Source organism: Vigna unguiculata, chromosome 8 (assembly GCF_037176805.1).
Source record: "Vigna unguiculata cultivar grain cowpea cultivar isolate G323 ecotype 2 chromosome 8, ASM3717680v1, whole genome shotgun sequence".
NCBI classification, from domain to species: domain Eukaryota; kingdom Viridiplantae; phylum Streptophyta; class Magnoliopsida; order Fabales; family Fabaceae; genus Vigna; species Vigna unguiculata.
Genome location: NC_140799.1, coordinates 38,075,123 through 38,099,392, shown reverse-complemented (window position 1 = coordinate 38,099,392; position 24,270 = coordinate 38,075,123). Strand labels below are relative to the sequence as shown.

The following is a 24,270-nucleotide window of genomic DNA, read 5'->3' as shown; positions in this document are numbered from 1 at the left end:
TATATTTATTTTTTTATTTTTTTTAATAAATTTTTATGTCACGACAAATGATTGATGAATTTTGAATTATTAAATATATCAAGATTCATAACGATACCTAACTGAATCATTTGAAAATTATTTACTATCATATATTAGCTTTTTAATTATTAATTTTCAATTATTATCATCATATTATTTTTTTTATAGTGTTTGACCAAAATCTAAATTCAAATTCGTTATTGATTAGGATTTTCTCCATCAGCATTAACATAACTATTTTTTGATGTATACTGGTTAGGATTTTTTGTTGATAAAAATTAAACTTATTTTTTAACAAATGCAAGTTAACATGGTTTAGTAAAGTTAGACATGAATTATTTTATAATTATCATTATTGAAATTATTTATCCATTAATAGGTTAAATTATTTCTTTATTGATTTAGATTGAGTTATTTTTCAATTGAAGTTTACAAAGATTATTTTTTGTCTATGCGTACAATATTAAAATATTAATCTTTATATTTGATAGTAATTAAAATATTTTATTTAAAAAATTAAAATTATTTCATTTAAACAAAGCATTAGAAAAATTAATCAATTTATATATATATATATATATATATATATATATATATATATATATATATATATATATATATATATATATATATATATATATATATATATTATTTTTTTAATTTCCTAAAATGCAAAGAGTTCGTATTTAATTTTCATTTTCATAATTTTAGGAAAGTCTCCTATCCTGAGTTATATAACTTTTTCTTGAGAAAATGAATTCTATTTGAACGTTAGAGTAAAAATGTTATGATATAACCAAACTTATGATCGATATTACCAAACACTGCAAAAAGTGAAAGAGAAGAGTAAGTGAAGCTTTGGTAGAAACCAAGGTAGTACAACATAACCCACGAGGTTCTCACCAAGTACGGCTTGGAGAAAATAAATGCAGACAACCTTGTTCGTATAAACAGAAAGGGTTATTTCCAAGATTTCAAAATGATTCTCTGCATAATTTTAAGTGTTGTCCCTCTGCACAAAATTTAGATTCTCTGCAAAAATTCGAGTACAAGACGAAAAAATTGAAATGTATCACTCAAATCACAAAGTGACACCAAAAGTTGCAAATTTAATTTCCTGCAATTTGGGCTAAAAGGGCAAGAACTTAACATGAAAAGGACTTTTTGAAGCTTGAGACAAAGAAAGGAAGAAAACCAGGGAACATTGATGATTGCCTTCGTACTGTCAAAATGAATTGACAAGGCTTATGTCGGTAGACACAAGTCATATACGAAGAAACATGACTTCAATGCACCAAATACTATTGACCTGGGCCTGGTTAAGTATAATAAATGGAAAATGATAGAGTGAATAATAATGTTGATGCTGATGGTGAGACATAAGTGGAGAAATGGACAGGGTTCCGCGTGAATTACTTTAGAACTGTGCTATCGCAATAGAAAGATCGAAACATCACATTCAGTATCCAAATAATAAACATATCATGGTTACTTTAACATAGTCATAAAAATAAAGGTGAAAAATTGATAATGAATTTCAAAAACTTGTCTGTAAAAGTTTTGTATATTTCAGAACAGCGGTTCCACAACATGCTTGTTTACTATTGTATACTTTGTAGATAAGATTTTGCTTATAATATTAAAAACTGGATATTGTTGCGCAGATCTACTGAGACCAGTAAAATATGCTGTAACTCAATACTACAACCAGAGATGACTATAAAAAGATTTGAGAAAAACATGGGAAAAAAGAAGCTGGTATAGAATTGACAAGTCACTTATGATTGTTGCACCTTGACTTGAAATATGGCAGGCTGGTACCTGTAAACTTTACCAGAAGCCAAATTGTCAAGCAGCTTAATCACACATGTGGGTGGTGAGAATCAAGAGCCATCCATTTGTATATCAGTAGCATTTGGATTAGTTTGGTTGGCACTGAAGGGACTTCCAGCCACATTCTTCTGCATTGGTCCAGCACCAAATGTAAACTCTGTAGGAGCAATGTCTAAGGTTGGTCTGGCGAATAGTGAAGGAGTTCCAGCAGTGCTGAAGGAAGGAAGTTGAGCTGGATCGTTGATCTTTGGGAAACCAAAGCTAATCGAAGGAAGAACTGTAGGCGAGAAACCGGGAAGCAGGGAGCTGCTACTATCGATTGCTCCATAGATCTTCTGCTCATACTCTTGTAGTTGCTGGTATACACCTACATTAAGAAATGAAGCATGCATGTTAGCATTTTGCAGTACTGAAATTGTTACATAATGATCATAAGATAAATGACTTCACCAGTTAAAAGTCCTCAATTAACCAATACGAATCTTATGATTATACTGGAGACTGGAAGCAAAGCTGGATACGGTAAAGATACGTACCTGGAGTTAATTCAACCGAATGTCTACGTTCCTTTACCCACTGATAACTCTGTGCAAGTCTCCATCCTTTGGACTTCATCAAGTATGCAATCACAATAGCTGGAGACCTGTTGTTAAATATGGCATGATTCAGAAAATTTAACATTTATATATATATATATATATATATATATATATATATATATATATATATATATTACATCCTCATTTGAAAGGCAGCAGTACTAAAACCTCTATCAATTCCATTTTGAATTTTGAGAGTCACCATCACTAAGTAATTCAAACTAACCAGCACCAAATGTCACTGACATGTTGTAGTATTATCTTACCTACTCTTTCCTGACATGCAATGAACCAGAACACGCTCCTTTTCCTTCTCACATAACTCTGCAAAGGAAGAAATATAAAGAGAAAAGTATAATGTCAATTTAAGACAAAGATTCCATTAATTACCAGTTACTCAGTTAATAACAGCATAGGAAGTGTTATTTATACTTAATATCCCATTAATGTTGTCAACATTAAGGCTGAATATATTCTGGAAGACAAAAATAAGCAAAAAAGAATGCAAAATGCAACTCCATCAATGTTATAACAAGTGACGACCATTTAAACAAAATGGGAAAGATTTACAGAGATAGCAAGTTAAAATAAAGCCTTAAACAATAGAGGACTCATTAAAGATTAATTATATAATGATGGAAATGAATCTAATATTACAATACAAACCCACACACTTGTGCAAACACGCCCCCCTGTTCATTATCAACAATAGTGAAGGAAAGAAGATGGGGGCATATTAGAAGACAAGAGGTAAAGGGCATGGAGAGGGACTTGGTGAAAAAGCACAAAAAAGTTACCTATGATAAAACAATTTCGTTAAGGCGTAGACATTGAGTGACAATTTATGATAGAGTAAAAAATGTCCCTAGGAACATAAGTTATCAAATTGTTCAACCACGAACCTACCCTTTGGAAGGTCCATTAAGGCTCAATTAGAGTGTTGCTTGGATTTCCTCTGTGCACCAGATCAATTTTTCTCATTAGTTCTTCTACTGTTCTTACAAGGTCAAACCACCTTATGCTGAGATTTTACCATCTCTTCCTCAACAGGGGCTATTGTTTCCTTCTCTCTAATGCCTTCATTCCTGATCTAGTTTTTGTACGTCCACTCCCCCACCACAACCCCACCTTTGTCAAACAGTTTATGCTCTAATTCGTTCTATATCAACCAAAATTCAATACCAATTATTAAAAAACAAGTTCATTAAGAAAAACATATAATAACAGAGTTAAGAATACATGCAATTCAAGAATGTTTTTCTTTTGTCCTTTTTACCCATTATTTCATTAAACTTGCTGATATCAAAGTAATTTGTAATAAAACTAACAGTTTGTTTGCATAAAAGAGCAAACTGTATTTAAACTTCATTCAAGATATGTCTCTAGCAAAGTAGTCAATTCAGCACATTCACAGCTCTACAGTAGGAAGGTCTGCCTCCTGTTTAAGTCATTGTTTTATGTCTTCTAGTCATGGTCCTTCACCAATCACAGTGCAAATGGAGCCCTTCACACCTATTACCAGCTGCTCCAGGTGTTACCAGCAAGAAGACAATCTCACGCGCTTTTTCGCGCTTTTTCCGTGTCGTTTAATGCATCTTAATGGGGTAAAATTGGAAAAGCAATAACACTATATTCTGACCCCATTTATTCTTCTTTGATGCCCAGTCAGCCCTAGCTTCTACACTTTCTCTTCAACCCCAAGCACAGCTTTAAATCCCTAAGGTTTCACATATGCGGCGACAACAGCTCATTCCCTTGCCCTTGCATGGTATTCAAATCATTCAGTGGTCAAGTCCCTTGCTTTGCTCAATTTTGACTCGTCAAATCGTCGCAATTTCGTCCCGTCACAATTTCGTCCTGTCACGATTTCGGTTGCGACACAAGTTTTAAGGCAAAGATTGACCTCGTCAGACCTGATGAGATTTTCTCTTCAAATACATTCTATTTTCTCTCAGAACTTGTATGCATTTCCAGATTGGTGAATGTTAAAATTGTTTTCTTTAGTGTTTATACTAATTGCATTACATCATAAAAAGATGCAAGAATCTGTTCCATTTGTTGCCATGTTCCAAATTTAGGTATTTTATTTATTTTTCAGCATAAATAGACGTTTAATGTATATACATAGGACTCAAAATGGTAGTCATCCCACAATTGCACTTTTGGGGGCGTGGATCTGGACCACTAGTCACTAATTACTACTATCGTCCCTCACCATGGCATTTATCTCAATAAAACAATATATTAAAGCTTTTGATGTTACCAACCTGACTATGCACTGTTGGGAAAGTTTTAGACTCTGAAAGACATTAAGACATGGATGCAGATGCCCATAATGAGAAAATTACACAAAACCACTGCAATAGAGTGATAGATGTTTGGGATTCTCTCAAATAATCAAACTGTTGAAGGAGCCTCCTTCAACATTGACTTTAAGCAGGCCCTCTAGCAGAAACAGAAACATAGGTAAAAGTGGATGGAAAAGGAAATTGCAATTTTAGGCAATGTTTGGATCGGAAGGGATGACTAGTGGAGTGCGCAATTAGTAGATAATAAAGTGTAGCAGATTGGTTCAAGATATAGTGGAGTAGACTGGTTCATAAACATAACAGAATGAAGTGAAAAGTACTAAGGAGTATCTTTCAAGACTTTTATTGATCCTATGCTAAGTAGGTGAACAACAAATATCTAATGTCTCTGTGATTCTATAATGGTCTTTTCCTTTGAATATACTGCTTGTTTTTTATTTGTTAATAATTGACTAGATGATTCATAGAGAAAATCCTTTAGAAGAAGAATCAAAATACTACAAAGTAGAAGTGCAAAAGAACAAAATAGTAAAAGTCCATGTAGCAGATCATTTACTAGTATTATTGAGCATGAACATATTGGCCATAGTTCCAATAGCAAGTACAAGTATTATATTTAGTAGTTATTATCAAAAAAACTGCAAATCCATGTTAAAGAAGCACCTGGGCAAATGGAAAGTATAAGTTTTAAATGGACAAACAGAAAAATACCTAGAAACTGAATTGCTTCATCAAATGGCAAAGTTTTGTCATCTGGGAGGCAGTGATAGGTAAATGAGTTCTTGTAGAGATTTTGACAAGAAGGAACAGTCTGCAAAAGTAGAGAATTCAAAAGTATTAGAAGAAAATAAACACACTAAAAGTTCGGATAAGCAGGTTTAAGGTGCAAAACCTCTGAGCAGGATAAGAATCACATACACCATGAAAACACATTGAAAATAATTTCAAATCATTCTTCTTTTAGTCACTTCTTGCTATGTCCAAATAGAATTAACTATTTTCCACTAGTATGGGCAGTAAGCTAATTCCACATCTTCGTGATTTTCCACATTAAAAAAAAAGTATCAGCACAATCACCCGACCAATGAAGGTGATCATTGAGCTTATGAACCATGAATCTGTATTCATTCAGTCATATTAGTCCCTAAACTGGAACTAATTTATAATGCCGCTAGCATGGAAACCAATTTGGCTCCCAAGATGCAATTCAAAATCCTCCAGCAATCTGACCATTAATCTTTTCTGAATCTACAATCTATATCAACAACTAAATGTTTAACTTGGCATCAAGGTCTTAAAAAAGGGTCCACAATTCAGAGGATTTTGTAGTTTTCATGACTGTAACACATCTGGCAACAACCACAATTTAATTTAAATCCCTGTTTGGCATCATCATTCCTATGCATTGACCACTTAGAAATTATAAGTATGCTATAATGAAAATCCTAACTAAAACCATTTCACCTATGATTCCTCATTATTACCAAAACCACAAACAATAATAATCCAAAATCTCAACCCCACAACACTCAACTGATCAACATGCATACATTCATAGTTAATCATTGGAACATTGAAATCAAAAAGATGTCAGATTCGATCACAGATTATAACAAACAATAAGACCCCTTACATTGAGGATTCGAGTAATCCCCTGTGTCTTGAGAAGCTCGGAACGTGATGCGTTGTCGTAGCTTCCTAGGTAAAGAAATTCCGGCAGAATCACCGAAGGAAAAGCACTCACTTGTATCGAAGTTTTCTCCGATCCAACTGGAATCCGGTGACCGCAAATGGAACACACCTCCCCTTCTTCATATTTGTGATAGTGGCCACACACCCCACAAGGATTCTCTCTTTCTCTTTTCCTCATAATTAAACAACAACAATGAAAACAACAGAAGTTTCCTTCAGACCCAGATCGCAAAACAAGGGATTGGGAACCAAACCGGGCAAAAAATTAGATCTTTTTAGGGGAAGAGACCCAGTCAGAAAAAATGATTCCAACCTGAAAACACCAAACACCCAGATCGAGAGAAAAAAAAAAAAAGATGAGAGAAGGGAAGAAAGAAGATGTGGTGTCGGAACAACAAGAGAAGAAAGAAGGAGAGGAAGGGAACGATATGGAAGTTTCCTTATTGTAAGTTTGATGTAATAATAGTGTTATCAACTTAGGACATGACTACAATCTATGTATCTATTAAGTTAGAAACACTCATTGGTTTGCACTACTGGATTGTGATAGAGGCAAAGCCTTAACCATGGTTTGGTAGTAATTAGAGAGGGATTTGGTTGGATTGGATGATGGTGATTATGGTAGACACAGGGGTAAATTTTTTGGGTATATGTATTAGTTGATGGATTTTGGGGGCTTCCAGATTTTTGGTTGGCACGTGAAGTGAACAATCCAGGTTTCTTATTCTCCTAGAAATGAGAATAGATCTGGTAAAAATACAACTTGCCTAACACTCAACCATCTCAGTTTCAGGTAAATAATCATCATTTCTTCCATCATAACTCTAAAGCCTTTTCCCCTTCTCTCTTTCTCCATTTTTAGACAAATGAGAACATTCATTCACACTGTAAAAATATTCAATTATGATTGGTGGACAATGATGTCTTTTAATGGGTGAGGAGTTGATTTTTTCACAGAATTATTTTGATTTTTTAGATGTTATTTAAATTAATGTACTTGTTTATAGTTATTTTCATTATGAATATTTTTTTTCTGAGTTAAATAAATAATCTTTTTCAAATTCTATTTAAACATAGCCAATATAGATTTGTATTCTTTAATATATGATAAATTTTAAAATATAAATTTAATAATTTTAGTATAAATTTAATATTTTAAAATATCTCCAATATGTGTGTTTTTGTTATAATTTTAGTATAAATTTAATAATATTTTGTTTGATTGTAATAAATGATTTGTTTGAGTACATGAACACTTATGTCCCACTGTTCAACTTATAATCCCGTTTATAACAAATAAAAGATATAGAAAAATATTATTTATGGATTGTTTATACCCATTCTTAGCCATAAACTATTAATTTGAATTTTGGTTTCTATAAAATGTTTGTCTTACTTATGAATATTTAGTAGAGTTAAACTAATGCGGTACCTCTAATTTGATTGAGATTCGCATAATGTTTAATTGTGAACTAATTACTCTTCTAACAAGTTTTCACCTTTATAAACCTATATTGAACCCTAGATTTAGAGAATAGATAGGAAGAGGAAAAAATAAATAATATTTTTTAATAATTCTATTAAAAAGTTGTACTATTTAAAAAAAAAAATCTACGTAAGTCTATGACAGAGAGTAATTTGTTTTAAAGCAGGACTAAGATAATTTTTGTTTCATCATAGGATAAAAATATTTTGGTTAGTGTTAAGTTAATCAAACAAGTTACTTACCTAATATGTTTGGTAGCGGGAGACAAATAGTATTGCTGATAAACTTGACCTATATTATGTTTCTAAACACGCAAACTATATGATCTTGTAAGAAAACAAAATTAACATGACATTAATTAAATGAATTTAATGAATTTAATGTGCAAATATTTTTCTGTCTTACTAAAATATCATGTGCGTAGTTGGATAGAGATACAATTTGAATAATTTGCATAAAATATTGAATTATATATGAACCGACTTTGTTATGAAGAGGTTTATCCATTTGTTGATGTGTTGTTTGTTTGACGTATCATAGTTAATGAATACCAAGATGCTGTTCATTGATGAATCAAGTTGGTTCCTTTGCCCCCACAAATATGAGTCTTTAGATACGATGTGGACACAACTATGGCACACCTTGTGTAGGAAAAATGTTCCCAAATTAACCAACTAACTATAATATCATCTCTAACTACCTCAATCATCACATGATGATTTTTGTTTGATTAGTGTACTGTGTTTGATTATTATTTTTTTTACATATGTAATACTTTTTTTAATTAATTTTACTTAAGTGAAAAATAAATAAAGTTTGGTCAAGATTTTTATTAAATTTATTTTAGTCAGCATTTCATTTATATTAATTTTGGAATAAAAGTATAAAATATTAGTTAAAACATTCAATTTATTATTAAGAAAAATTTATTATTTATGTGTTTTATTTAATATTTGAGAAGTTCTAAATTTATATTTTTCAATATTTTTGAACTAAAATTGTATTACTCGTTGGTTATTATTTTTAGAATTAAATATATTTTTGGTTGTTTAATTTTCAGTAAAGATTGAAATTAGTCTTTTCTCAAAATTTTGGATTAATTTAGTCTTTATTTTCATAAATATGTGGGTTTAGTCATTTTAACCAAATTTTATTACATTTATTTGATATTTCAAACTCATTTTTTCAACTAACATTGAAACGTAAATATACTAAACAATGTAAAGAACTCAAATAGTAACATAAAACACATTTAAAAATTAAATAAACAAAAAAAAATTAAAAGAATTAAACTCACATTTCTAAAGTTTGAGAACCTCATTGGATCAAAGATTCAAGAAAAGACTAATACTAATTTTCACATCAAAAACATATTTAATCCTTATTTTTATAATTATCTTACTTTTAACATAATTGCATTTAAATATAGATTAGATTATATAACTATTTTTGTAATTTTGTTAATTTTTTTTCAATTTATTTCCACTATTTTTTCAGGTTTCAATTTAATTTTAATCTTATTTAAAAGTAGTTAATGCAATTTCTTATATTAAATTGATATTAAATAATTTTAGATAATCATATATTATGTAACTTATACACAGTTACAAAGGCAAAGAATGTTTGAAAAACACTCTTCAAACATGCATGAAATTAATAATTCCCAACCCAAAAATATAAGTGTAGTTTCATGCTCTTTATGTTAGATTGTGTGTTTGAGTAACCTTTCAGAGGGGACAAATGAGACACATGATTTTGAAGAAGGTACAATTCAAAAGAAAAGGAACAAAAGAAGTAACGTACAAGCTATCTTTAGTGAGATAATGGTGTACTTTATCTTTATATGGAACAGGAACAGAATGACTGCTGGAATATATTCTGAGATGATTGGAAAGTAATGAACACATTATGACTCTACTTTTTTTTCAAGGGAATAGATTATGATTAATATAAGTTTTCCAATACTTATATTAATATAGTTTCTCTAAAATAAATAATTTTCTATAAAATATTTTTTTTAAGATCATAGAGACAATAACTTTTTAATGTATTTTTTCATGCCTTTAAAATTAACATTTTAAAGAATCATCCTTGGACACCAATTCTGTCAAAAAAAAAAAGGTCACTAATAATCTTTTAAGGACTAATGATAAGTGATTTTCTCTTCAACAAACAGACTATGTGTAAAAGGTGTTTGAAAATTATTAAAGGACTATTGTGTTTCATATACTATTTGGTAGCTTTTCTCCTTTTGTTTAGGTGGGGTTACTGCCTCAACAGAAGAATTTGATTACAAGCCAAAAAAAGAAAGTGGTAGTTTTTATCTTTTTCAGCAACCAAATTAGTTTGATTAACTTTTTTCAGGGACCGAATTAGTGTCTAATTCTCTATCCTATCAATCAATAAAGCATATGCATATGAAGCCAAGTTGGGGAAACAATAACTTTAATGCTGTGCAAATTACATAGATATAAATTGAAAGCTTACAAGTTCCAAAAAAAAATGTACCTCTCTAATTTACATGAAATAAACTGTGAAATGTAGATATATCTAGGTACACTTTTTATCCTCTACTTGATACACTGATAATGGTGAAGAGTGAATATACTTTGATTCCTAAGTGTACATAGATTTGAAGCCTTCCGTAAGAGGAACCACCTTTGCGGACAGCCTGGACTGCAATTTTGATGCAGCTTGTCGAATATCCTGAGGAATTACAAAAGATGCCTATTTTATTCACCGGTTTTTTCCTTTATCAAAACAAAAACTTAGATATAATTCCTTAAGAGGCTCTGGTGGTGGTGTCTGATTAGAAATGGAATTGTATTCAGATAATATTTACTAACCTTTGATACATATACACATTGTTGAGATAATAAAACTTTAAGTATGATTGAAGAACACCATATAAAATACTCTAGGAGTTGCATCCAAGTTTTTTTTTGGTCATTATATGCATATATGTGGTAAGGGAGGGTATGCCCTTGCAAGTTAAAAAACTAAAAGGAAAAATATAGCATTACCTCTAAAGTATATCTTGGTGAAAAATGAGTCAACAGAACTGCTTTGTTGCGAATCCACTGTGCATTTGCAATGATCTACATAAATATCATAAGTTTACTGTTCAGGAATTCCACAATATATTATGAAGTAGTGTGGAAATTCTGAAATAATCAATCACCAAGAAATATTATAAGTTTACTGTGAATTTGTCTGAGCAGGTTATTTTTAATATTTTCAAATGGTACAAGATTGACTTATGAATGCAACATGGTATACGACTTGGCCCCAGAAAAGTTATGTACTTAGTTGAACTATTCTGTAACATTTGTCTAAAAAAAGCTGCTGACAATACAATGATTATGGTATATATGACTATAATTATAGCTATACTAACATGAATAGCAACTCAATCATAAGTGACAGCAAAATAAAAGAGAAAGTACAAGCATGATAGCAGCAAAAGTTGGCCTTTGTGCATCTATGATTTGTCGAGTTAAGTTCAGAGTAGCCATGAAAGAATGAAACATGTTACATACCTCAAATAAATGAGTATGACCATGTTGCCGAGCATGATCTATGCTGAATGAATCATCTAGGAAAGTTGCCTATTACAAGAGTTTCAACAAGTAAAGCAATCAAAACAAAAAGATCAATTAAGATAGCCAAAAGAAAAGCACACTACAAAGGAAGGCAATAGCAATTTTTGAGAAGTTTTATTCCAAGTTTTTCAAGTAGGCGAAAAACCCAATGTCTAAAAGTACAGATGAAATGAACTTAGATTACTCTGATAATTCTAGTAACACAACATAACAAAGAGGACGACAAACCTTTGGTATACAATAAAAAAATGTTTACATTTTAATATTAATAGATCTTGTCACAGTTAAGTGTAAGAAAGAACAGAGAAGAAACAATAAACGAGAAAGGAGAAGAAAGAAAAGAACAAACAAAGTCCAAAATAAGATTAAATAAAAAATTATGATTTATCATTGACAAACAGGATCTTTTCTTGTAGCCTCCCACCATTCTCTTATTCTGTCTTCACTTTTGTTGTATAGGCAAGAAAATATTATATAAAAATAAAGACATTTCAATGTGATAAAAAAGGACGACAAGCAGAAAATCATTATCTCTACCCCTCATTCTTCCTTTATCCTTTGGGATAAAACAATAAAGAAAGACTATAAAAGAATATGATAAGAATCTGCAAGAAAAAACATGTGGAGAAAGTCAACAGGAAAATCACGACCAAAACACCTTAAATAATATGGGCCGGCAATCTTTGCATATAGCCATCAAGGAGAAAACCCCCCTTAATTATCATTTATCAATAAACTGAAAACCATAGAAATTATAATATCATCCTTTTTCACTATCTGTTTTATTCCTTCCAATTTCACTCTAACCAGGCACAAAGAAAAAGTTAACTAAAAATTCCCCTGACAATACCCCATGTTGTAATATGATCATTTTAAAGAATTGGTTAAGGAACTGTTAAGCCATTTACGAAACTAGGAAGGTTGTTTTTATGCTAAAACTTATTACATACGCATTTTACACATTGTCCCACACTTGATTACTGCAATGATGTCAAAGTCCAGAGTAAACTTGCAAACTTGAACGATCCTGTGAATAAAGACACCGCCACAAACTGATGCAAATGGCAGATTGTGCCAAGATCATGATGTTGCTCGTTGAATCGCAGGATTGTGCGCTGTGTAAATCCTTTCCATCTTGTGAAGCTAGGTTTGCCAACCCATATGTTGGCTAAAAAGTAATCCAACTTGACCCAAAAACAAAGCCTAACACTTGTGTAACCCTTTTGTTCAGCTAGGGTTCCCAGCCATTCGTAAATCAGAAACAAAGGAGACTCAAGACTGTGCACACACCTCTTACAAGTTGACTTATGATACTTGAGTTACAATATTTTATCCCTCTTCGGATCCTCTTATAATCTCCAAAGATTACTGAACCCCCTTTTTTTATTCTCCATTTCTAAGGATTTCAAATAATCATACTATCAATTCTCAAAAGTCCAGTGAACTAGGAGACAAAATAATTGTACCCGTTTCATTAAAAGATTGTACTATACCTCAGTTATGAGAATTTTGGCTCTCAATGCATCAGAATTGCATGGGTCAAGCATAAAATCTGGTGTTGTATCACCGGTGAAGGCCACCTCAGGAGATAATATAGTGTCTGTAATCTAGAGAGGAGAGTTCATTAAAGGTAAGGATCAAAGAAGATTTAGATCCAAATTGAGCTCCAGCAATCACAAACCTCAGCACCCGCCTTCTTCAATTTCTCAATTTGTTTCCCATTCAAGTGGGCATACTGTTTCCTCAATTTTTTCCTGATTGAATAGAATACATAGCCCTGCATAAAACAAGTATGTGTTTTCAGCAGATAAAGGTGTTGTGATGCCAAGATCGGAAGTCTTCACACAATTTCAAACTGAAATATCAAGAAAAAGAAGACAATACTGTAGACAACGACAAAAATATACTAAGCCAAAACCCGTTAATTTTTGTGCCAAATTCTCTGTTCAACAGTCTTAGTAGACAGAACGAGTTAACTTCCAGCGCTTCAGTTAAAAGAAAATGGCTACAGAATGGTTGGTTGAAAGATACCTGGCTAGGTATAACATGTTGTGTACTGAATGGTCGGACAACAAGGTTATTCCGTATCTCATATGTCTCCCCTGAAATGAAACTTTGCATATCATTTCCTTGAAGTTATCTCCTGATCATTAACAGCAGACAAATGACACATACCAACATCCAAGGCAACCACTTCAGCATTCAATTCAACCTGGCCCATTGTTCTGTGAATATCAAGCAGCTTCTCAACATCCTCTTTGATGCAAGGAGGCACAAAGATAGTCGGTGGTTTTAAATTGAACAAACCACGGCTAGCTACATACATTGGAAGCCCTCCCTAAATCATTCAACATCATAGCACACTTATCCCAAATTTACAGTTAAGATCCAAAGTATGCACAGAACAGAACAAATAAAACTTACAAACAACTTACTAGGATGCAAACGCTCATTTACAGATCACAAGTAAGACCCACAGGGATCAGTGAAAACCGAAAAAAAAAAAACAGGTCAGCATTGTGTATGTTGTTTTTAGAATGTGTTTGGTTTAGCAGAATTCCATTTTCCAATGCATGTTAAACCCAAACCTCCTCTCACATTAGATTCACATTCAATGTGACTGAGCACTTATTCAAAAACAGCCTGTATATGCCATCAACATTAGTCCTTGCCATCACCACATATAGGCCTAAGTTCTAACAGAGAAGACTTTAAACATCGTTTGGTTTGAGAAATCATTCTCTGTCTTCGTCTTCTGCTTTCACTTTTAATTAAAAATGTCAGTGTTTTTACTTTATTTTCAATTTTCAAAAGTTTATTTAGGAAACTATAAAATAACTTTTGTATTATTCTATGTTTTCACTATCTCCTATGCAAACTTAAAACATAACATTTTTTCATAACAACCTTCTGGCCATGCTAATAAAGTATGAATTGGCCTTTCATAACAAACAACTTAATACAATCTATTAAGCTAACACAGAGCATATGAAATTTACCCTTTCTTCCCTTTTCTACGAATCCAAAATAAAAAATCAAAAGAAAAAGCATCACCCCATATAAAGTTATTGGTGAGAAAGGTGGAGAACCTTACAATGTGATCAAGATGAGCATGAGTAATGAAAAGGAAATTTTGATTAATAGCTCTACTAGGGCACCTCCCAATATCAAAAGTGCACTTGAATTCAGGTATTATGATACATGTCTCTTGGCCTCCAACTGAAATACCCTCAATGGAATAACCTTCCAATTCCAGAACTTTCCGGTTCACCTGCGACCGGGCTATACGGTACTGCTCTTCGTTATCAATTTTTTTGCTGATTTCAGACAAATACCCCGACCCTTTCAGCACATTCACATGGCTTTGCGTTGAAACTTGGTGCTGCAGCAGTGGCTTTGGAGGGAAAATGGGGTGGTGGAGTGGGAAGAGTTGAGGGGTCTTGAAGGCTAAGTTGCTAAGAGAAATATGCATTGTTGTTTGTGAATTTGAACGGTGATGGATAGAAAGAGGGACTGAGAAAAAAAAGAGGGTTTATTCTGGGTTTTACAGACGTTGGTGTCTATCTAAATCAACCACAGGGACATTGGTGATGGAATTCGAAGATAAGGTTAACTTGCTAAACACTGTCGTTTTGACCTTCGGGTTTTATTGCTATTTCTTTTAAATGATCCATTTCCAATATTTGACAAAATGGGTTCTTCTACTTCTGTGGATTGATATAATTATTATAATTTCCTAGTGGAAACATGGTCTCCACTTTTATTTTACTCATGATAATAAAAAATCTAAGAGTAAAAAACTAATTATTATAATAATGATTAAACTAAAAAGTATTATTAAAATTTTATATTAAAATTATGAAAGACGTGTTTATAAAAACATATACAAAAATAAATCAATTTTATTATGAGTATTTTTCATAAAGGACAAAATTGTAAGGAACTGTATAAAAAAAAGTAGTTACAAAGACAATCTTTTTTATTAATGGTATAAATTATCATTGTTGAATAGTAAAGTTAGGCCAATAATATTTTTGACTGCTTTTTTGAATTCGATTCTATTTTTATTTGTTTTTGTTTTTTAAATTGAGAATAGATTTCAGTGAGAATTAAGTAAATATGATTTGTGTTTTAAGCTCAAATGTTTTTACTAACTAAAAGCTAATAAAGAAGCATGCATAAAGAGTAGTTCCAATGTTTATTCAAGTGTGGTTTGAAAGTAAGATTTTGTATTGTATTGAAATAAACCTATATACTACTTTTTACATGATAACTGAGATGAAAACTTGTATCAATGTTTATGGCTACTTCATTTCCTAGCAATTAACAAAACCAACAGATTGCACAAGTAGAACAAAAGTATCATCTTTGATTTCTGGTTTGAAATATTTACAATCCACGAATATTAACAACACACTCTTCATCTACTGAATGAAATAGGAAAACGTTTGTTTGATTCTGTTGTAAATGCTACATCACTGCAAACTGCAAGTCTTGAAGTTGACAAGATTATCTCTGCATTTTGTAAGATGAAGCCATGAACGATGGGCAAAGGTAACCCTTTACTTAGACGTGTATTGGCATGCGGCAAGAAGACAGTTTCAATGAGAGTCCACACAACTGGCTGCAGTAGGAAAAATCACAACACATCCTTTATCAATGAGGTGTTATAAAATTAAATTTGAAGTCACTGTTATACGTCATATACAACATAAAGGCACCTGAATGAGGTACATCCGCAGGTTGCCAATTTTGCTCCATTTCAATGACATTTGAAAGTCATTCAATCTGATATCACCAACGAGGTTGTTTCCACTGATTTTGAGCACACTTGTAGCTTGAATTACCTGTGGAAACAGGATGTAATATAGCAATAATGTTCGGTCATCCTTGTACTTAATTTAATGTGATAAAGGTATTTAATTTAGTGCTAATGATCTTACCAATGATATGCATGCCACTGGTATTACTTTGTCTCCTTCTAAAACATCAATTGTCATGTCTGCAATTGTGTTGGCACCTGCTTTCTGATTTGAAATCTCCACAACTGGAGGAGAAGATAAAGATATATTCAAGTTCATGTCATGATTTGGGTATTTCTTGTACAGCTGGGGAATAATAAATCTCCATCCTGCAGTGTTCAGTAGAGACTGATCTGGTATTTGATCCACGATCCAGTGCATAAATTTTGCCTGAAGAGAGTAAGCAAGTTCTTTGATGCCAATCCAATGATACACAAAGAAGAATATTTTAAGAAAATATGATTTAATATCACAACCAAACATCTAAACTTACATCATAGTATAAGGCTGATGCAGAGTTGAAAACAGCCTCATCTAAAGTGATTCCTACCATTTTTGACGAATTTGTGCATAGAATTGGAAGTTTCAAGTTATTGTGGTAGAGGTCAAGAATAGGTAGGGAAGGATTTCTTTTAATAAACAACCCATTGGTTTCAAATCCAACAGATGAATCACTTAATAAAACATCATTCACAAAAGTTACATTCAGAGAAGTGTGGTCATCAACCGGAACTTCCTTTGGAAGAGTTTCCAAATACGAATCTAGTCTTGAAATCCCTTTTGTAAGTTTCTTGGAGATGGCATTTTCAACCGCTGAACCAATTTTCTCTTCAAAGGCATCAACTACCCTGTTAGATATGAAGCAAAATTAGAAGTCAAAAAACCATAGAATCATTTTATACCAGCAGCACAAGTTCTATAATGTTACAAAAAGATACATTCCTTTATGAACTAGAATCTAACATGGATATTTCCATACCCTTGATAAAGCCAAGATGCACCTCCATCCAATTTTATTGAAATATCTTTAACATTAGACCCGCAGTCCTTGAGTTTCAGCTTCAAAGACCCTTCTTCATTTTCCAAACCCAATGTAAGTCCTACTTCCATGCTTTTAACCTTTCCAAGCAGTATGCATTTAATTGTCAACCAATCAGAAACCATCATAGATATAACTTTCAATATAATTGTTATGAATGTCAACAAACTTAACAGGACAATCTATAATTTTACGACAGCATATAATAACTTTTAAAGTGCATTGCAACTAAATTCTCGCTATATATAAAGTTATAAACAAAAACAAAGGATCAATTTCTTACCTGAACTTCTGCTCTACCTCTGTCAGAGATCTCAACAGGCACAAGCCATGTGCTGTAAGAATAATACCAATTCATGCTCAAATCACAAGTAACCCCAGAAGCTGTAATGGAAACTCCGGTCTCCCCTGGCTTGACACGTGAGGAAGGAACATAGATATGATAAATTGTGATGTTGGAAAGCACCATGTAGACATTACCCACAAATGGGATTTTCGCAGTCTTTTCAATATTCGGCAACTGAAGTGGGATGAGTGAGGAAATTGCCTTATTCACCAGCATCTCCTTCACAAAGTCAAGGCCGTTTTGGGTAATCGACAGGGATATAAAAGCTTCGTTTTTGGGATGAAATTGAGCATACCCATGATTCAAGGAAGACGCTAGTAGAAGCAGAACAAGGAAAGGTGCCATTTTGATTTATCGTTTGCGAAAATTGGATTTGATCATCTGTTGCAAAAACAAAGATAACATAGGGAAAGCCGTACAGAGGGAGAAATCTTCCGAGGAAGACTAGAACACTGTTCATGGACTGAAATGTCTAATTTGCCCTTTCTGATTTGGAGTTCGTCTAATTGAAAATAAATAAATAAATGCTGACAAATTCTAAAAAAACTAATTTCCGATAAACTGATTCTGTTCAAAATAGTTTAGAATTATTTTGAGTTATTATATTTAAGAATTCAATTAAAAATTATTAATTAAGCTAAAATAATTTTATGATAATTTGATTCTCACGGTTCAAAATTTATATATATTACCAATACCATACTTCTTTTTTAAGTCAAACTTAAGTTTTACTGAACTTGTTTATGACCATCACATTAATCGTGTTTTCAATATATCATCACTTTGAATTGTGATTATTATTTTTTAAACACTGGTTAGTCTCCTTAACCAACCTATTTTAGCATATTTCTAATATAATGATTAGTCCCTATGAAAACTAATTTTATTTGGTTCCTGATTTGCAAGAAGTATCTTCCATGTTTTTGACATAAAAACACATAAACATAAAGGATTTGAATGGGATTAGCCTTTAATGTATACTCCTTTTTCATGAAAGGCTCCAAGAATACAAGTGATAATCACTTGTTTGCGTGCTCAAATATATATAAGAAACTATTAGCAAAATGATTAGCTATTGCTGAAGTGACTTATGAGTTATTCACAATTTTTATGCTTCTTAATTATTTGCAATTTCTCTATTCTTATCTGCGGCTGCAATAAGAATAGAGAATATTTTATTCTTATCCATTATTAGGACCATCTCATATTTAAGATTCATGATTTATTTTCTTCTAGAGGGTCAACGTTAGGGATTATCTTAGGTCTGGTGTTTATGTTGCTGTCATCTTTTGCTTTCTGATATCACCCCAACCTAATTTCATACACGTCAATCATGTGCCGTTTACTTTAGCCATGTGGGAAATGATGGAGACTTTTTTGGAGGCTTTTTTTAACCTAATCATGTGCTTAAGATATTCAAAATCTTTCTATTAAACCAACACACATTGTTTTTTACGAAACAATATACAATGTTGAATCTTAACATTGAGCATTTTCATGTCTGTTATAATAAGATAACAACTACTGTCCAACAACTAATTGTGATTGCATTATTTTACTGCTAAATAATGGATGAAACTTCGGAAAACAAATCTCAATCAGAACAACCATCTCAATCCTGCACTTGTCATTATGTACAATGTACACATAAGATTATGGAATCAAGAATCTACAAGAGAGTCCAACCACTGCTCCTCAATATAGTACCAGAAACATAATATCAGACTTTATTTTATTACAAGTTACACATTAGAAGCTTTCGAGGAGCTTAATGTAATCTCTGTCCTGCTTCCCACTTGCTTTTGTTTTTGCTTAACATCCTTACTAGCATTTCCCCAACCATCTCTCTTGCTTACCTGTGAGAGCATTAAAATCTATATTTTCAGGAGATGGTAAAGATACACAAGCAACATTCTCATGCATTCACATCATATATATCTTTGGTGATCATCACATTGTATTAGAAAGGTTAATGAATCGTTATTTTGTTTCTTGAAGTTGAAAGTATAAAGTGCTGCTATGTTAAGCAAAATTTCAGTTTATTCATCTATATCTGTTGACTTAATTGTTTACTGTCATTCCTATCTCAGTAAGGAAGGAATACAAATGAAAGTTTGTTCTTTCAAAAATCAGGAGACATAATCATGAACTTGTTATGCTTGGCTTGGATGGCATGAGAAATAATGAAAATTTCTGACCTTTGGCTCTTCATGGAATTGATAACTTGGCACTGTTTTCCTCCTTGAAACGGTTCTCCTAGCCTTGAAGTTGGACTTTGCTGTGTGGGGTTTGAAGCTAACTTTTTCTTCTTCTGAATTGATTGAATAGTTATCAAAATGAAGTGGCACCTCGTTTGAACCGCAGCTTTCCTTTTCTTCCCCAGCAGCATCTAAAAATCTTGTCATGATTGTGAATTTGTGATTACAGTTAGAAGTGTCATATTGCTTCATGGCATGGCTTTCAACTGATGAAGTCTCTGGAAGACGTGTTGCCATCCATCTCTCAAGCCAGCTCCAACTCATATTTGACTCCAAGCTGTTGTGTTTTGTTAATTTTCTCTTTGAACAGATTCTCAGCTGAAACAACAAGGATCAGTATTTTGCTGTCAGCCATGTTTGTCCTTTATCCACATTTGATTCTATGTATTGTCAATGTAATAAGAAATCACTGATTGTGCGACTTTTAAGTTAATTGTTGTACAAGTCAAACAAACTTATAATACATGGTTGCTTGTAATTGAATGATAATGTAAAATACACCAGTAGTGTTTACCTGTTGTGAGAAAGCATATGCCAGTGCTCTTTCTCTTCTGGTTGATGCCTCCATTCTACTCTGCATCCTCATTTTTGAAACATAACTACTTACAGTGCTGTCATCCCAGTCTTCCTGAAAATGCCTTGTGTTAATTTTCAGCTTAACAGAGTTTTTATTAGTTTCAAATTATGGCCAATTCAATTATGTAGAAATGTTGCTTGCTTTAGTTGTAGCTAAAATTAACATAAATGATGATTTATCATGTTAACATGTCATCTTCGTTATCCTCTTTTGTAAAGTTTTTGTTTTTTCTTTTCTTTTTCTGTAGAAGAAAAAAAAAGGATATGATATTATATTATTAGCCACTCTTTCTGTTAGTCATCTGCAGTTTAAAATATGTGGGGAAGGTGTCTTAAAATGCTAATTTTATCTAATTTCTTTGTCCTTTTCTTCTGAATTCATTCTCTTGAGCATCTTAATTTTCATTTTCTCTTTTAACCAAAACCAAAGGAGCTAGTTCACAACGCATCATTAGGTTGTGCTATACCTTTTGTTTTATTACTTGAGTTCTGGTCCTGCGCTGAATTCGGTGGCAAAGGCCCTTTTTTTCTCCTTCAACCGAGAAAACTTCAGTGGAGTTTGCAGTTTGGACTTCAACTGATGTGCCCATGGACTTTCTATCAGGACTTTCTGTTACCAAATTCAACTCCTCTTTTCCTGTTTCTGATCTGATTTCTCCATTTTGACGCCTCAACTGTAATGCAGATTATACTGATGTTAACAAGCGAGATTATACGCTATGATCAATGAATAAACAAGGTATGAATCAAGCGAATTTTTGCACAAACAACGGCTAAAGATTGATGTAAACAAAGTTTGGTGAGTTTACCAGGAAGCCTCTATATGCTGATTGAATAAGAATTGCTGCTTCTTCCTCGGTCAATGATCTGGAATCTGAATTTGGTCTTTTCTGTGTTACATTCTCCACAGTTTCTTCACTATCGGTGTCTCCTTTATCATTCAACTCTTCCAAAATGGACTGTGAAACCGTGACTTCAGTGCTCTTAACTGACGCTGAATCATTCTCTGCAAGGACCGAATTGAATTCATCGCCACACAAGTACGACCTAACAGATAACCATCTTCTATTTTCAGCACTACTTCGTTTCACCTGCTAGCATGTCATAATTCAAACCTGGTTAATGAAATATTCAATAGTTTTATTGTACATAATAAAATTAAACAAGTAGTAAACAGAAAAGAAAGAAGTTAAAGAATGGAGCTTGAGATACTGACTTTGGTTTCATGCGACCCATCAGAACGATTTTTGGAGAAGACAGTTCTTACGAATTCCCCAGTGAAGCCCATTTGAGTTTTGGAATTTCAGAAGTGAAATGTGGTTGAGTGTATTAATATGGCAATGCAGAAAGGTGGAGAAGGGTGCATTATTAGGATTGGATAAAGTATGATAAGGAAAGTGAGAGATTGTTACTTGATGAAGAATATTAAGTGTTAAATATGAATAAAGTTGGGTTATTTTAAAGGTTACAGGAAAGTGGTAGGTTTAATATGTAGGGAGAGAGCACATGTTAACTAGAAATAGGTTGATGATGATGATGATGATGATCTGTGTGTGCAGGGATTGCAGAGCTGTAAGGGTAGCTTATAAGTGAGAAAAATAATAGAAGGTGGAAAAGTTAAAGAAGGATAAAAGGGTATATGGACTTGAGTGCATGTTTTTATTGCTTTTGTATATACTTTTGGCACATGGCTTGCAGATGGTATAGGCTTTTATAAAGCTTACTTGTTACTGGGGTAATGCCTATTATTCCTTTCTGGTTACTACTTCTTCTTCTGTCCTTAGCCTCTTATTTTTATTTTATTTTATTTGTTTTTGTTACTTTACTTATTTGCCAGTGCCTTTGGGAACAGGTTAGGAAGCCTAGGATTTTTTTTTTTTTTCCATGGATTCTTCATTGTCAATTTTGTAGTGCTTTGGCAAGAGTTTGTGTTCCTTTGTTTTGAATGACCCGTTGATTATGTGTAGGAGAAATGATTTAGCTGAATCAATTTTGTGACACAGAAACAACAATAAGTTCTCTAATAACTTCACTAATTCTATTTTATGTTTGCAGGTCTTTTATATGTATTGTTTAAAAAGTGAAAGACTCAACGATTATTCATTCACCGAAATTAGAAGTTAAAATTTTGATAAATAGGAATTTTATAAAAACTTCTTTTAAAGAATGGACAAATCTGGCCATTTCTCAAGAACAATAGTTAAGGAATCAGATCTTACTACTTAAATTTAGAACCTATATGCTGATGCTCATATTTTGATAGCCATACTAATGATTTAGTAGAGATTTTTCAATGAGTTTTTAATGTACATTTGGGCCAACACAACAAACATAAACTATTTTACATTTTGCGTTAAAAAAATCAATTCTATATCACTTTATACAAAATAAATACGTAATATACCAATTTTATATATATATATATATATATATATATATAAATATGAGTGGAAATTTTAGTTTACTATTTAAAAAGATTAAACTAGACATAAAAGTTATTTTTTAATATGAGAAATGCTAATAATTGATATTTTACAGAAGAAAATATATTTTTTCTTCTTTAAATCTTAATAGATACTTTATTTAATGATTTGATATTCAGTGTGATTGAAACCACCAACTAATGTTAGTGTAAGAGGTCATGCATGGTTGGAAGAAAAAAATGTTTAGAGAAAATCAAGGGAAGTAGTTAAAGAGTAGCCATCAGATGTGCATGGTAATTAGAGAATCATGGTTTGCTCAATAAAAAGGAAAAGGTTAGTTAGAAAACCCTACTTTTCCTTACTCTACCAAAAATAGATATGGTTTCTTTGGTGGAGCTTTTGGGAAATGGTGGTAGTTTAAGTAATAAATAATTAAAAGATTATTAAATATTTATACCTTTTTTATTATAATAATTAGTTATTTTATTAATATTTATATTCTTTATTATAATAATAAATGATGAATAAATTTACTTTACTTTTTTTTATTCTATTTAAACAATATCGTATTTTACTTATATTTTTAATTTGTTTTACTTCCTACTTTTCATAATCTAATTCACCTTAATTAAAAAAAAAATCGATTGTTTGAATAAAGAAAGTGACGTTCCCTTCATGTGGTATCACTTTCTTTCGTGTTTCTTGTTGTCCAATATTTTACTTTTACTAAATAATAGTAAAACAGTACAACATCATTTTTTTAATGAAAAAAATAGTGATTTTATTATATGCTTAAATGTAGTTTTTTGAATAAAAAATTACATGCTAGCGATTACTATTAAATGTGCTTAAATATATTTTTTGTATTTGTTCCTAAAAAAACTTATTTTGTATTTTATGTTTTCTAATATGTTATTTATATTAGCATGGTATGTCACCATATAATAAAAAAAAACACATTAACTATTATAATAAGAAAATTTTAAGGATTAATTTTTGAAAAATATTTCAATAATTAGTTAAAAGAAGCATAATGGTATAATCAAATGTAAATAAATATTTTTAAGAAGTAAATACGAATTTCAATAATAAAAAAGTGAAGAAGAAGTTTATTAGATAATTTTTATAGTTTACAATTTTTAGAGACAAAACTATATTTAAGCATTTCTTATATGATTATTTTCTTGTTTGATCATAATACATGATTTGTAAAGTTGACAATTATAGATTTAAATAAATAACAAACTTATGCTTAATTTTACACTTAATAAGGACATCAATGAA

General features: G+C 31.8%; 4 protein-coding genes across 5 annotated transcripts; all 4 read right to left on the bottom strand.

Annotated features, from left to right (window-relative positions):
* Window positions 1-1,532: 1,532 nt before the first annotated feature.
* Window positions 1,533-7,179, bottom strand: IBR5 (indole-3-butyric acid response 5). The gene is made up of 5 exons (XM_028085111.2): window positions 6,396-7,179; window positions 5,474-5,573; window positions 2,720-2,777; window positions 2,391-2,497; window positions 1,533-2,221 (listed from the first exon to the last, which is right to left on the bottom strand). The coding sequence occupies exons 1-5, from the start codon at window positions 6,630-6,632 to the stop codon at window positions 1,905-1,907; spliced, it is 819 nt and encodes a 272-aa protein (XP_027940912.1). The 5' UTR covers window positions 6,633-7,179; the 3' UTR covers window positions 1,533-1,904.
* A 3,179-nt stretch (window positions 7,180-10,358) lies between these two features.
* Window positions 10,359-15,125, bottom strand: CPZ (Metallo-hydrolase/oxidoreductase superfamily protein). The gene is made up of 8 exons (XM_028082880.2): window positions 14,637-15,125; window positions 13,718-13,880; window positions 13,574-13,644; window positions 13,224-13,319; window positions 13,036-13,149; window positions 11,480-11,548; window positions 10,964-11,038; window positions 10,359-10,646 (listed from the first exon to the last, which is right to left on the bottom strand). The coding sequence occupies exons 1-8, from the start codon at window positions 15,012-15,014 to the stop codon at window positions 10,557-10,559; spliced, it is 1,056 nt and encodes a 351-aa protein (XP_027938681.1). The 5' UTR covers window positions 15,015-15,125; the 3' UTR covers window positions 10,359-10,556.
* Window positions 15,126-15,891: 766 nt separating this feature from the next.
* LOC114194564 (lipid-binding serum glycoprotein family protein) lies at window positions 15,892-18,182 on the bottom strand. The gene is made up of 6 exons (XM_028084887.2): window positions 17,667-18,182; window positions 17,324-17,463; window positions 16,838-17,192; window positions 16,486-16,734; window positions 16,264-16,389; window positions 15,892-16,166 (listed from the first exon to the last, which is right to left on the bottom strand). The coding sequence occupies exons 1-6, from the start codon at window positions 18,072-18,074 to the stop codon at window positions 15,963-15,965; spliced, it is 1,482 nt and encodes a 493-aa protein (XP_027940688.1). The 5' UTR covers window positions 18,075-18,182; the 3' UTR covers window positions 15,892-15,962.
* Window positions 18,183-19,323: 1,141 nt separating this feature from the next.
* Window positions 19,324-22,049, bottom strand: IQD33 (IQ-domain 33). Of its 2 annotated transcripts, none has more exons than XM_028084889.2 (6): window positions 21,780-22,049; window positions 21,373-21,654; window positions 21,031-21,237; window positions 20,502-20,615; window positions 19,928-20,305; window positions 19,324-19,585 (listed from the first exon to the last, which is right to left on the bottom strand). In XM_028084889.2, exons 1-6 carry the CDS (start codon window positions 21,849-21,851, stop codon window positions 19,472-19,474), a joined length of 1,167 nt encoding a protein of 388 aa, XP_027940690.1. In that variant the 5' UTR covers window positions 21,852-22,049; the 3' UTR covers window positions 19,324-19,471. The 2 variants fall into 2 exon arrangements, with proteins under 2 accessions (XP_027940690.1, XP_027940689.1); XM_028084888.2 differs by having other exon boundaries at window positions 21,373-21,657; window positions 21,780-21,970.
* Window positions 22,050-24,270: the final 2,221 nt, after the last annotated feature.

Coding starts and splice junctions, on each gene's coding strand:
- IBR5 (XM_028085111.2), bottom strand. CDS start 6,632: ATGAGGAAAAGAGAAAGAGAGAATCCTTGTGGGGTGTGTGGCCACTAT. Junction 2,778..5,473: donor TGAAGCAATTCAGTTTCTAG/GTATTTTTCTGT, acceptor CTTCCTTTGCAG/AGTTATGTGAGAAGGAAAAG. Junction 2,222..2,390: donor TTCGGTTGAATTAACTCCAG/GTACGTATCTTT, acceptor TTCTTAATGTAG/GTGTATACCAGCAACTACAA.
- CPZ (XM_028082880.2), bottom strand. CDS start 15,014: ATGCATATTTCTCTTAGCAACTTAGCCTTCAAGACCCCTCAACTCTTC. Junction 13,881..14,636: donor ATGCTCATCTTGATCACATT/GTAAGGTTCTCC, acceptor TGAATGATTTAG/GGAGGGCTTCCAATGTATGT. Junction 13,150..13,223: donor TGAAGAAGGCGGGTGCTGAG/GTTTGTGATTGC, acceptor TCTCCTCTCTAG/ATTACAGACACTATATTATC.
- LOC114194564 (XM_028084887.2), bottom strand. CDS start 18,074: ATGGCACCTTTCCTTGTTCTGCTTCTACTAGCGTCTTCCTTGAATCAT. Junction 16,735..16,837: donor CATCAGCCTTATACTATGAT/GTAAGTTTAGAT, acceptor TACTCTCTTCAG/GCAAAATTTATGCACTGGAT. Junction 16,167..16,263: donor TGCGGATGTACCTCATTCAG/GTGCCTTTATGT, acceptor TTCCTACTGCAG/CCAGTTGTGTGGACTCTCAT.
- IQD33 (XM_028084888.2), bottom strand. CDS start 21,851: ATGGGCTTCACTGGGGAATTCGTAAGAACTGTCTTCTCCAAAAATCGT. Junction 21,238..21,372: donor CAGCATATAGAGGCTTCCTG/GTAAACTCACCA, acceptor TCTGCATTACAG/TTGAGGCGTCAAAATGGAGA. Junction 20,616..21,030: donor CTCAAGTAATAAAACAAAAG/GTATAGCACAAC, acceptor AGGCATTTTCAG/GAAGACTGGGATGACAGCAC.